Source organism: Lynx canadensis, chromosome F1 (genome assembly GCF_007474595.2).
Source record: "Lynx canadensis isolate LIC74 chromosome F1, mLynCan4.pri.v2, whole genome shotgun sequence".
In the NCBI taxonomy this organism is placed as follows: domain Eukaryota; kingdom Metazoa; phylum Chordata; class Mammalia; order Carnivora; family Felidae; genus Lynx; species Lynx canadensis.
This window is the reverse complement of record NC_044319.2, coordinates 1,798,610-1,812,334: the sequence shown is the minus strand read 5'-3', so window position 1 is coordinate 1,812,334 and position 13,725 is coordinate 1,798,610. Positions and strand designations below refer to the sequence as shown.

The 13,725-nt window shown below is 46.7% G+C and overlaps 1 protein-coding gene across 1 annotated transcript in view; it reads left to right on the top strand.

The window, feature by feature from the left end:
• ENAH (ENAH actin regulator) overlaps positions 1 to 13,725 on the top strand; it is a 138,143-nt gene that overhangs the window by 73,002 nt on the left and 51,416 nt on the right. The window contains 1 exon segment of the mRNA XM_032591857.1: positions 5,722 to 5,899. Coding sequence (XP_032447748.1) covers positions 5,722 to 5,899 — 178 coding nt within the window.

The following is a 13,725-nucleotide window of genomic DNA, read 5'->3' as shown; positions in this document are numbered from 1 at the left end:
CGTGGACAACTTCGCAGATGAGATCAGGTGTTGAACCAAGGAGACCAGGAAGAGTTAGGCGTTCAGTGCACAGTGTGCTCGTTAGGGTCCGGCGGGGAGTGGGTGAGCACGTGTAGGATGGAGCGTCACCATTAATCTAGAGAATAACCCGCGCATTATTGTCAGGTCCGGACGTGAGGGCGCCCCTAGTGGACACCCAGCAAACACTTAGTGTTAAATGAACACGCGGGCTTTCCCTTACTTGTGAAGTTTGTAGAGAAGTGCCCGGCTGGCTTAGTCAGTGAAGGGCGCTGCTCTTGATTGCAGGGCCCCTGAGTTCAAGCCCCATGTTGGGTGTGGAGCCTACTTGATAAAATAAAATAAATGAATAAAAAATAAAGTTTCTCGAGGTGATGTATGGCACTGCCTACCCTTGAAAGTTAAAAATGAATGAAGCGGGGCGCCTGGGTGGCGCAGTCGGTTAAGCGTCCAACTTCAGCCAGGTCACGATCTCGCGGTCCGTGAGTTCGAGCCCCGCGTCAGGCTCTGGGCTGATGGCTCGGAGCCTGGAGCCTGTTTCCGATTCTGTGTCTCCCTCTCTCTCTGCCCCTCCCCCGTTCATGCTCTCTCTCTCTCTGTCCCAAAAATAAATAAACGTTGAAAAAAAAAAAAATTAAAAAAAAAAAAATGAATGAAGCAATTGAATGAATGTGTTAAATTTCTCACAGTGGAGAAAGTGAACCAGTGATGACATAATGTGATTTAAGTAACAATCTCTCCCCCTTCTCTTAACATTCTGTTACTGAACAATTGAAAAAGTGAATGTGGCTGGTTTTTTTTTTGCCTGACCTTTTCAGACTGATTGCCAAGTAGGGATACAGACCCACCTTGCGGTGAGACTTACACCTTTATGGATGGCTTGTGTGTGGCCCCCCACCCCGATGCTTATAAACATCACATGACAAAAGGCCATCCTCTTTTAAATTATGGTAAAGTGCACACAATGTAAAATTTCCCATGTTACCCAGTTTTAAGTGTACGATTCAGTGGCATTAAGTGCCTTCACAGTATTGAGCATCACCCCTGTTCATCTCCAGAACCATTTCATCCTCCCACACTGAAACTCCAAACCCGTTAAATAGAAAGTCCCTGTGTTCCTCTTCCTTAGTCCCTGGCAGCCTTCATTCTATCTTTTTTTTTTTTCCTCTTTTTTTTTAATGAGTTTGATTATTACAGGTATTTCAGATAAGTGGAATGAGACAGTATTTGTCGATTTATGTCTGGCCTATTTCACTTAGTATAAGGTCTTCATATTTTATACATTTTACAATATAGGGCCATATTTTAAAAATAATTTCAAGTTTGGGTATTGGTAGATGAGGTAACATAGAGCTTCTCTGTGAGAACTAAAACAATTGGACAGAATGTTGAGAAGAAACTGTGTTTGGAGAGCCTACATGACAAAGAAGAATTCTGGGTCCAAGATCAGAAAGAAGTGAGAACCAGAGAAGTGAGCCCAGCTTCAGACCTCTGAGTCATGTCTTGGTTTTGAAAGAGGACTGAGCAGGGCTTTTGGCAGACTCCTGGGACCGGCAGAACAAAAATACAAAGTTGGGGCTTGCTAATGAGGGGAGAGCTTTCTTGGTAATCCCCAGGCTGTGATGTGGGACCCAGAAGCCCTGTCCGGTGGGAAGACGTTTGACTCAGAGTGAGGCTGGCCTTTATGGGAACTGAAGCCCAGCCTGTAATCGCTTCGTTCACTGTTGGATGAAGTTGACTTCAGATTGTTAGTTTCCTAGCTGCTTGCCAGAAGCAAACATAAATCTTCCCTGGAAAACTAGAGCATCATTGTGGGTCTCAGACTTTCCATACAGTTGTCCACACACAATGTCTGGCGTTAGGTCAAAGTAACCAGGCATATGAGGAGACAAGAGGAGCAGTAATAGAACAGATCCACTGGGAGTCCATCCAGTCAGCTGAATTATCAGAAATTGACTTTAAAATAACTAATACTAAATATATTCAGGGAAATAGCACAAAGGTGAGAATTTCAGCCGAGAACTGGAAGCTTGAAAAAAGAACCAAAGGACATTTCAGAATTGAAGAATAACTGATACTGACGGGTCAGTGATGACTATGATGACAAATTAGTAACAGCTAAAAAGAATTCGTAAACTGGAAGACAGATCATAAGAAAATGTTCAGACTGAAGCTAAGACACTCGGGGAGAGAAAAACATGGGCGTATAAAAAAGAGCTTAAGAGACCCAGGGAAACAAAAACTAATTCCAAAAGATATATGTACCCCTGCGTTTATTGCAGCAATACTTACAGTAGCCAAAATGTGGAAGTAACCCAGGTGTCCACTGACACACGAATGGACAGAGAAGACGTATGTGTACACGGTGGAATGTTACGCAGCCAGGAGCACAGAAGGACATTGCTGTTTGCAATGACATGGATGGAACTGGAGAGTATGATTCTGAGCAAAAGTCTAATCTTTTTTTGTTTATTTTTGAGAGAGAGACGGAGCGTGAGCAGGGGAGGGGCAGAGGGAGAGGGAGGCACAGAATCTGAAGCAGGCCCCAGGCTCTGAGCTGTCAGCACAGAGCCCGAAGCGGGGCTTGGACTGATGAACCGCGAGATCGTGGCCTGAGCCGAAGTTGGACGCCTAACCGACTGAGCCACCCAGGTGCCCCTGAATGAAAATCTAATCTTAACCCAAACCTCAGTGTAGTCCTAAAACAGAAACTGTGACCCTTGCCTTCAACTCTGCCCTCTGGAGAGGTCTCTGCACTGTGGGTGGATAGGCCCCTGTCTTCTCCTGGGTCCGAACCCTAACCCAGCCATGGCTCTGGCCCTACCCAGGCCCAAATCCTAGGTCCGAGGATACAGTGGATTTGGGACACATGACCAACACAGGATTACTCCGCCAGGTACACAGAAAGACACAGTGCCATTTGCAACGACCGGGATGGATCTGGAGGGTAGGGACAAGATGAATACCATAGGATTTCACTTACATGTGGAATCTAAAAAACAAAGGCTCATGAATCTTGAGAATAAATGGGGGTGGGCGGAGGTGGGGGGATTGGGCGAAAGAGGTGAAGGGGATTAAGGGAAAAAAGACCTAGTGAATATAGTGGAAATTGTGTGTGTAATTGGGGGCCCGAAGGAGAAGAGATGATGGAGGGCAGAAGAAAAACTGAGGAGATCATGAACAAGAGTTTTCAAGTTTGTAATAGAATGTCAACTTAGAGATGCTGTAGACCTAAAGTAGGTAAATGGAAAGAAAACCATCTAAACCTGTCCCGTCGCGAACACCGGACGCTCACGCCTCGCAGGGTGAGGCCTGCGGGCTGCCAGTGGAAACAAGACTGAAGCGAGCGAGAGTGGTCAGCTGACTGACCAGCTGACCAGTGGCAGAACCAGCAAGAGCTAGGAAGGTACTGGGCTTGGAAGAAAACAAGTGACGCCTTCAAATTCTGTACCTGATAAAAATCCTCTCCAAAAATGAAGGTGAATTAAAGACACTTTCTGACAAAAATGGAGAGAATTCATCACGAGGAGATTTGCATCGAAAGAAATTGAAGTTCTAAAGCGTGTTTTTCGGGATCAGAAAGGGTCCCCTCAGAAGCCTGGAGAGGGCAGGAGGAATAAAATGCAGCAGAAAGTGTAAATGTGGGCAAATCCTAAGCGATCCGCTGTTGCATAAATGTGACAGTCATGTTTTGGTGCCTGTTGTGATCTCTAGGGCAGCCGCTAGCACAACAGCGGTGTGACTAGAGCTAGTAGAAGGGTAATAATAATTAAGTCCAAAAGAAGGTAGGATGGATTTAGACCCAAATTTATATGAAACATCATAAGTGGACTGAACACTCCAGTGAAAAGCAGAGACTGGCAGATGGCATAACCAACACAGAATGAATCGTGTGAATACAGAGCTGTGGCCGCACACAGGATTTAAGATAGCCCTGGAAGAATGAAGGGCAGAGTAAGGAGGACAGCACTCCAGCGGCAGTCAAGGCTTAGGAGAAGCCTACGATGAGGGAGACACTCTCCTTTTGGCTCACAGGTGGGCATCTGACCAGTAGAACAAAATGGAGCTGTTTAGCCACCTGATTTGTGGAAAGTAGAAACCTGAAGCACAGTTAATAGTGCCGGATCGATTGGACGGCCATCCTGGGAAGGAAACTCGAGCCTTCTCTCACACCAGAGGCCTAAACCGTCTGCGGGTGGATTGGAGATGTAACTCTGGAAGTTAAAATGATAAAGCTCCTAAAATAACACGGGATAGTATTTTCATGGTCTTGGGACTGAGAAACACTTCTTAAGCAGGTTATAAAAGCATTAACTGTGAAAGGAAAGGAAGGCTAATTTGGACCGAATAAAAGTTAAGAACTTCCATTCATCGGAAGACACCGTTAGGGGAGAAGATATTTGCAGCACAGGTAACGGGGGTCTTGTTCAGAATATATAAAGGACTCTTACAAATCAATAAAGAAAAAGATGGATGGCTCAGTACAAAAACGGGCAAGAGATTTAATTAAAGCAGTGTTCATAAAAGAAGGTATCCAGATAGCCGTTACAACATGAAAAAGCACTAAATCTCATTAGTGATCAGAGAAATACAGTTCCAATAACGTGGTGTTGTTTGTGCACTCGTGCAAGCTGTCGCATGCTGCCAGGGGAGTGAAAATTGGCAGACCCAGTTTGGAATGCCACGTGGAGTTTTTTGCTGAAGCCGAACCGTATCTTTTTGGCCCGTGACCACCCCACTCCCGGGTATACGCCCGACAGAGTGGGTGCTCATGTACTGGAAGACGGAAGATGTGCGGGATGTTCGTGACATCACTGCTTTTAATAGCGCTGAACTGCAAGTAATCCAAATGTCCAGTATGGGAGGATGGGTCAATAGGCATGGTCTGTACGATGGGGTGCCACCGAGCAGCAGCAGCGGGAGAGGACAAAGCACAGCCGCTCGCAGCGGACCGATGACGCCCACACACAGTTGTGCTTGAGTCATGTGCCATGAAGTTCAGAAAGCTGCAGGCCTGATCTGGGAGGTGGAACTGCCCTAGAGCCTTTGGGAGGTGGAGCATTTAGGAAGGAAGTTTCTGGTGTTAACATCCTATTTCTCCATCAGGATTTTGGCTACGTGGGAACGTTCACTGAAATACGTGCTTACGTTTTGTATGCTTTCTGAATTGATAATGCTTTATTTATTTTTTATTTTTTTTAATGTTTGTTTATTTTTGACAGAGAGAGACAGAGCATGAGCGGGGGAGGGGCAGAGAGAGAGGGAGACACAGAATCCGAAACAGGCTCCAGGCTCTGAGCTGTCAGCACAGAGCCCGATGCGGGGCTAGAACTCACGGACCTCGAGATCATGACCTGGGCCGAAGTCGGACGCTCAAACGACTGAGCCACCCAGGCGCCCCGATAATGCTTTAGTAAACATGTTAAAAATGTATTTAACGAAGATATGGATTTTCTTTTGTCCTGCTGATTTACTGTTTAAAGGCCAGACCTTTGTAACCATCAGACAGCTAACTTCCATCAGACCGTTATTTTTACAGGCTGATTTTACCATTGATAGTTGTTGTAACCAGTTTGTTTTGTTTTGTTTTGTTTTGTTTTGGCCAAGGTCCATCAGGACCAGTTTTGAATGAGTCTATCCAATCAGGATTTGTTGATATTGCCACTTACTGGGTTGACTCTATAAGGAATTACTGTCTTTTAGGTCGTGATAAACTGTGCCATTCCTAAAGGGTTGAAGTACAATCAAGCTACACAGACCTTCCACCAGTGGCGAGACGCCAGACAGGTGTATGGCCTCAACTTTGGCAGCAAGGAGGATGCCAATGTCTTCGCAAGTGCCATGATGCATGCCTTAGAGGTGTTGAATTCACAGGAAACAGGTACGGTGTCCAGGCTTACTCATTTCCTTGAACCGAGGTGCCATGTGTGTGTATGTGTTAAATAGATTTGAAATAATTCTTGAATTTTTGTTGTTTTCCACAGAAAGGTGAACTTTTGTTTGTTGATGCTAAACGTAGAGCCTGAAGATAGTCTTATGAGATTGGTTAGTTAGTAAATTTGTAACCCTGTCATTTGTAAGTTAGTTATGCTCATTCTTCTCTAGAACCTCAGCTTTTGTTGCACGGATGTGAGGCTCAGAGAATGTGCAGTGGATAGAAATTACATGTATTTATCATCTCACCTCGTATGAAGACACAAGTGTTTTCTGAAACACGTTTTTGAAGCCACTACTGAGCCCATGAGCCTCAAGTAGGACTGGGTTTCCCTCATTCTAGTAGGCAAGAACTGGATTCTGAAAGTTGTTTAAAGGTTTTTAGGAGTGCCCTCAGGTGGTGCAAGCCATGAATTGCATTTCCTCTGACACTTGATGATGGTTAAAGATCTGCAGAGATAATTCACTGTAAAAACCCAGGATTTAAAACTATATAGGTATCAGAGATAAGCTGTGTTTTAATTTTGGTCCACAGAATTGAAAACGAAATACACCAATGTGTGGTTATCTCTTTGGGGAGATAGGTTTTATATTCTGAAAGTAAGTGTCTTATGTAAAACAACAGAAGTACAATTATTCTTGCCTTTGTTGTGTTGTTAGTAGTGATCTTGATGATATGAATGTGCTATCAACAAAATTTGTGTATTTTAAGAGGGGAGAGAGATTAATTTTGGATATTCTGTTGAAGGTACAGAGTTTGAAAACCTATCATAGATATGTTAGATACCTTATTTATACCATGCCTTATCTAGCCCATGTGTTAGTCTATTTCAGATACGAATTTCAGAGCAAGAAGACAGTTGGGAATCTTGCCGAAACTACGTTCTTATGCCTGTAGATGGTTTATGTTAGATCTTTTGAGGAAATTAAGATTTCTGCAGATAATCTGTACATAGCTCTTACATCCTGTCGATCTGAGAAAATAGGCCTCTGGAGCTTCTGATGTGTCACTAAGTGCAGAAGATAGCATGGGACCGCTTGCCGGTGTGTACAGTCATGGGTGTGGATGGTCGAAGTGCCGCCGGTGGGGGTCCCTTGTGGGCGCCGTCGCGGGCACAGTGCTGCTCCTCTCTCGTCATGGTCTCACCCTAGGGAAGAAACCAGAGTTGTGACCCTTCACATCCCATGAAGAGGCCAGCTGCATAACACATAATCCAAGGACCAGAGTGTGGAGGGGGTATGTAGACAGTGACATTCGGCTTCGCTGTGTTTAAAACAGACGAGCGGTATTTTTATTTCTCAACCTTCAGAAGAGTGTCGGTGGACTTACGTTAGGAACTGAATGCTGTCGAAGTGGTTAAAATGATTGTTTTTTATCTTGTCATCCAGGTTTTTTTAATTAAATGGAAAGGATTGTTTTTATCAGCATGTAGTCCGATAGTTGGCTTTCGAAAGGCAAATGCTAATTAATGTTTTTTCTTCTGATCTGGATCTTTTGAAGTTAATGAGTCTTAATGTAGAGAGACTCAATTACATTTTCTTGTAATTTCCGAAGATCGCCCATCATCTCACTAGCTACAAACGTTTTGGTAAGGCAGAAACATTTAGCAGAGTCTTCTCAGTTGGTCTTGAAGTTTTGTTCTCTTCTGTGTCGCAGCCTGAGCCTGTACTGCCGTGGGCTGAGGCGACGGAGAGGTTGCTAGGACAGGCTGGCCCGTCTTAACTGTCTCCCTGCATCGTGGCCCCTGTCAAGGCACAGAGGCCCTTGGTTTGATGGCAGTTTCATTAGAGAAAACAAAGCATGTGAGAGGGATCGTGTTCTTTATAGTCTGATCTTTTTAGGAAATGACTTTTTTCATAAATTACTGTAGATAAACGGTAACTTCTGATCTTTGATGGCATTAATTAATTGGCTTGGAAATGGAGGCACAGGAGGATTCAGATGCTAGGAAGCAGAAGGGTAAAATTTTTTCCGTGGATCTCCAAACTGGGATCCGGACGTATCGCCCCAGTATTATTCAGGGGGCCCCTCCCAGCCACCTAAGCAAACACCCCCAGTAATGTCCCCTCTCATCTGGAGCATGCCTTGCCTTCCACAGCTGTTTGCTCTGGGTCCACAGCCAGTTCCTTGCTGAAACCATCCATTGTCTTCCTGCCAAAACCAAGTCGAAAAAGCTTAACTTGTGTGTCCCCTCCCCACACAAACAATATACCCAATAAATCTCTGATCAGAAGCAACAGAAATAGACATTCCTAAAGGTAAAGCGACTGCAGATCCCCGTCTTCCTGCTTCTTCACGGTTAGCACTTTTTAAAACCACTTTTCTATATTGAATACTTCTGTTTCTTTGTTTGCTGTTTAGCTGTTAACGTCAGTATTAGCCACTGAATACCGGTTTATCCTTCTGAGTAAGTTTTAGGCTTGTTAAAGTCATACACACTTTGTTCAGACAGCGTCTTCTTCAGAAACCCAGTGCACACACAGACGAGACCGTGAAGCCTCTCTGACCTACGTGGGGGTCGGGGGCCCCTGGCCGCCGAGGCGCCAGGCGGGGGCAGCGGTCACTAACCCGTCCGTTCTGCCAAAACCCGCAATAGCCCGGTTTTCCTTTCTCTCTCCCTTGCCCCCGAGTCCTCTAAACCCTCAAAAAAAATTTTTTTTTAATTAAAAAACAGCTTTCTTTGGGGCTATTCATACTGACCTTTATAAGGTACTCTGTGTGGGGTGTGTGTGTGTGTGTGTGTGTGTGTGATATTTCCATCTCTTTTATGAAAAGGGAGGGTGGCAGGAATGTTTTCCTTTATTTTGTTTTTAACTTGCTGTGCAATTATCTAATATACTGGAAAGTACAGGAGGTGCTAAATACAGCCAGTTATATTTGGAATTTAAAAAACACAAATCACATGTTCTAACATTCTTGAAAAAGAATTGAATTAGGCTTCATTCTTTTATACCAAATGCTACAGTTTCTCGGTCTCCTTTCTCTAACGGACGTAGACTCGATTTTAAAGAGTTACGTTCAAAATGTGTTATCCAGACTGATTATTTTTCATTTCTGTGTTATTTGTCAAGTACATTTATAACAGTTTTGCAGATAATAGTTGTGGGTTACATAAAATACACAGTTAGTCCTTGTGATGATTAGTGGAGGGAAATTTGCACAATCTGTTTTTGAGAAAGGGCCAGGTCATTTGAAAATAGGAAATAATCTTTTAAACTCACTTGTTTAAAAGGAAAATCAGACTGAAACCAGCAAGTATGTTCTGCTTTTGTTCTTTTCAACCAAGATTAAGCATACCTTTGTAGAAGGAACACCTTCAAATACCTTACCATTAACTAAGACTGTTTTTGATAGATATTATTTTATAGCTATTGAAGATGGGACCACAGTCAAAGAAATCCTCATGTTTAAAAATTTTTTTTTTAATTTTTAAAACATTTAATATAGAGAGATTCCATTAATTTTTTTTTTTTTTTTGCTCGAAACTTGGTCTGATATATCTTTCAATGGGAGCATTTATATGAATTTTATCTCAGCATTTTTTAATGTTTTTGAGATATGCTTTAGAATTAATTGGATTTTAAAAATCTCAAAAAGTTTCTAGAAATATCTTAAGTTACCAGCAACACTTTCAGTCCTGAAGTTTTCAGTCCTGAAGGTGGCAGTATCCACAGGACAATACTGAGGTCATGTTGCAGAAGCTGTCCTGTACGTTTTGAGCGCAGGGTCTGTGCCAGGCACTGGGAATGTTCTCGCCAGAGAAGCCCGTCCCCGGCCCCTGGGCTTCCAGTCTGGCCAGAGCTGCTGGAAACGAGAGCGGCTCGTTGGCACACGGTGTGGAAGTGCTGTGAGTGAAGTATGCAGAAAGGCCTTTGGAATGCCCGAGAAGGTTCCAGGGTCAAAGGGGGGATTTAAAGAGAAGATGACACTTGAGTTATGTTTTGAAGAATGAGTAGGCCTCATGAGTGGTAGAACATTCTAGATGGGGTTGGGGGCATTGGAACTTGGGGAGATTGGGAAACAACAAAGAGACGTGTGGTGGCCTGGGCGCAAGGGGTTATGGAGGAGGGGACCCCGAGGGAGAAGTCGGGGAGGCTGGGAGGGCCTGCGACTCGGTGCCGGGCTGGGGGACACTGGGTGAGTGCTCCTGTGACCAGGTGGGTGCTTTAGGACGGGAAGGGCTGCCCGGCAGGAGGTTGGTGCCACTGTGATGCTGCCCCGGAAGTGAAACAGCCCCAGCAAAAAGCGAGCTGAGTGGAGCACAGGTGACACTATGACCTTCCATGCCCGTCCGTTGGCATTTTGTCCTTAAAGCAGGGCTGAGGCGGGAACGACGTGTTCATCAGGTGCCTGCTGCCCGCCGGCTCCCGACCGGGTGCATGCGTCACTTGTGGTCTTTGTAATGGCCCACGGTCGGCCGTGACCTCCTGTGAGAGGCGGGGGCACAGCCTGCACAAGTCCGGGGACTGGCCCCGGGCCACAGCCGCGACGTGGCCCTGTGCCCTGACTCGCTTACAGTTGTCCGGTGGTGTGCCGGGCGGGCCGGGACGAGGCTATGCCGTGGTCAGGTGGTGCCACATGTGTCCGGCAGGGGCCGTGGTGAACGTGGCCTTAAGCGGACAGGGACGGGGGTGGGGAGGCACAGATTTCGGTTTGGACACCTGCGTTGGGAGCACTTCAGTGCCCCCAGAAAACCGTACAGGATCGGACCCTGGGAGGATCCCACACGTGACCTTGGGTGGTAGTTTCCACTTAGTTTGTTCGGTCACTTAAGCTTGTCACTATTGTCGCAGAACTTCTGCCTCATACTGAGGTCCGTTGTCTCGCCGCGTCGAACAAGGAAGGTGTGGGCACAGTAAAATGAGCAGCAGGTAGAAGTTGATTCGAGTAGAAGATGAGGAAGGAGGAGTACGGAAGCTCTTGTTACAGAGAGGGGACACGCGAGAGCGAATGCCCACGACAGTAGGCAGGGGTCCTTGTTCTGTAAGGTTCTGGTGACTCCCATCCCTCTCCCCTCATCCCTCACTGCTGGGCAGCCACAGGGGCTGGGTCGTCCAGTCCTGCTCAGCTCCCGTCTGTGGCCACGTGGTCCCTGGTGTGGCGCAGGTTTTATGCCACTCCTTATTTTCAGCCAGGTCTTCAGTCAGATTCCTAGGGGGACCTGAGGGGGCGCAGGTGGGGTCTGTTACATTCTTTACAGGGACCTTAGGCCAGGTCAGCCAGGTCAGCGCTCCCAGCATTGTTCCAGAATATGTGTTCTGCCGCCTCCCCGCCCCCCCCCCCCCCCCCCCCCCCGGGACCTCAGGCCCTAATCTCTCCCTCTCTGCCTGTTTCGTCCTATCTTTTCTTTTCGCACGATAACCTTTAGAAACAGGAAGCATTAGCTGCTCCTCAGGTTTGGGGTCGGTCGGTGGGACTGTCTTTTTGGAGGTGGCGTCACCGTCACCTGCTGCTTCACTTTTGCCCTTCCCTCTTCTGCTTATGAAGTCAGTCTTCACAGTAAGGTGAGGTTGATCTGCAGGAACTGGGACCCCGGCTTCTAGTCACAGATATTGGCAGGGGAGACATGGGTTCCCTCAGGCCCTGCATAACCTGACAGACACACCCGGAGGAGGCCCGAGGCCGAGGACCCTGAGGGAGGCCGGCCTGGGGTTGGGTCCTCTGGCCCTCAGGCCACTCCTCTGCTTCTCAAATGGCATCTTCAAAGTGCATTTAAGAGGCTTTTGAGGGAAGTCACTTTAGGGTGAGAAAATAGGAAAGAAAGGAACTTTCATTTGTTTTTTGCTTTATGTCTTTCAGTAAAATGTCACGGTCTTTTATTGTGAATCGGTGGAAAGCACTTACAGTTGGAGCCCAGGATGTCTCCTCCTCTGGTGGGCACCTTCTCCAAAGTGGTTTCCCTTGTGGGAACGTGTTAGGATATCGTTATGGGAGTTACAGGAGATGAAGGCGCTAGCAGTAGCGAGCTATAAAATGTTACTTTTGAACGCTGATATTTATAAATTCCTAGAAAATCCTGCTGTGTGGATTAACTTCGAGGACTAAAAAGTGGTAGAGGGACTTTGAAATTTTCTCCGGCTTCTTCCTTGGCTTTACCCCCTGGTGAAGACCTGCCTCGTTGCTTTTATTTCCTCACGGGAAATTAGCGAATTCATCCATCGTATGAGTGCATCTAAATGCCAGGGGTAGTGATTAGACTCAGATCTCCTCCAGGCTTCTTCTGGTCTCGTAGCATAAGACACAGCTATAACCCGAAAGAAGTTCCACGTGAAGGGGAGCGAGGCTGCTTTTCGCCGGAGCAGCTGGGCGTGCGTTCCCGCTGAGGTGGCGCTGTGAGCTGAGTGTGAAAAGTGCGTGCAGTGTAACGGTGTAAGTGCCAGGGCGGGGAGGCCGCCGGCAGGGAAGGAGCCGATGATCGGGTTGTCCTGGGGCAGAAGGTAGGTGTGGTCGCTTTGAGAGCCTCGTGATGCCGCTCAGTGGGAGGCTGGGAGCACGAGGATCCTGTGGATGAAGCCGGACCCCAGCAACCGGCGGTGTTTGGAAAGGGGGCCGCGGGAGCCTGGGGGTCCTGACAAGAGAGGAAAGCTGAAACCGGAGATTTCAGTGAGGGCCAGGCGAGTTTGAGCCGGAAGCCCGTGTTCCGGCACCGTGTCCCCTTAGGTGAGTGTGTGCATGAGAAAATCCCAACCGGTCGTTTCCCACGCCCCACGCCCCCTGTAGCCTGGGGGGGCGGCGTGTTTGCAGACCAAATGGCCCCGCTGTCAGATGAAGAAAGTCCCCGGCTTGAGAGAAAGACATGGAAATGAAAACGTAGTTCAGCATAAAGCTGATTTCTCTATGAACCTGAGTCTGGGTTCTAGGAAGAAAAGCACACGGGCACAGTTTTGTTTTCAAGTAGCTCACGGTAGGGAAAAGAAACTTACTAACTTCTTTATTAGATGTTAAAATGAAATTAGAGCGCAGATACGTTGATGTTAAGCCCACAGTTCAGTGATTTATTAAGAGAGTTAGCGTGTGCATTACATACAGATGTCCTTTTCCATGGAAGAGAATTCTGGTCAGATGAGAGCGGTGATTTTCAGGCTGTCACCAGAAGACCACCGGGACACAGCTGAAGTTGTGTGTCTTGGAAAGTCGTGGAAACAATGTGTGCCGTGCATTGTGACACCTACTTATTCAGATCCTGAGCTGCTTTGTTTGGGACTGAAATTTACCAGCTCTTCGTAGAGATAATTAATCTAAAACCTATCAGAAGTTCTAATGGACTGTTGCTGACATTTAGGAATTTTCGGATCTTTTTGTGCTTTTGTGATTGTGCCAAGATACTGATAAGAAAAGTTGAAACAATCCCAGTACCTGAATTGAAAACATGACCCATTATGTATCTTTGATTACTCGTGAAAGATAGTTCTTTGGACAGGCTCACTCTGGACATCTGTCTGGTCGAGGGTGTTGGTTAAAGTAACAAAGGGTTTCCAGCTGTTGACCAGGCTAGGGGCTGCCGAGCTAGGCTCCTAGTTTCTGTGCCCCACCCGTCGCGCAGCCTCAGTGTCCAGCCTGTGTCTCTGCCCTTCCCAACTGGGGTTCAATGGGGGAACTGAGGGTTTCTGGAAAGTGATTTGGGTGGTGGGTCTCCGCTCTCCCCAGCATGGTACGTAGGTACCCTCACTTTCAGTGGGTACACCGAGCCAGATTTTCTTGGAAGGCTGCCTCTGGTACGTTCTGTTCCCTGGGCCTCCCTTTGCACCTCTGCTCTCTGACCTCACGTTCAC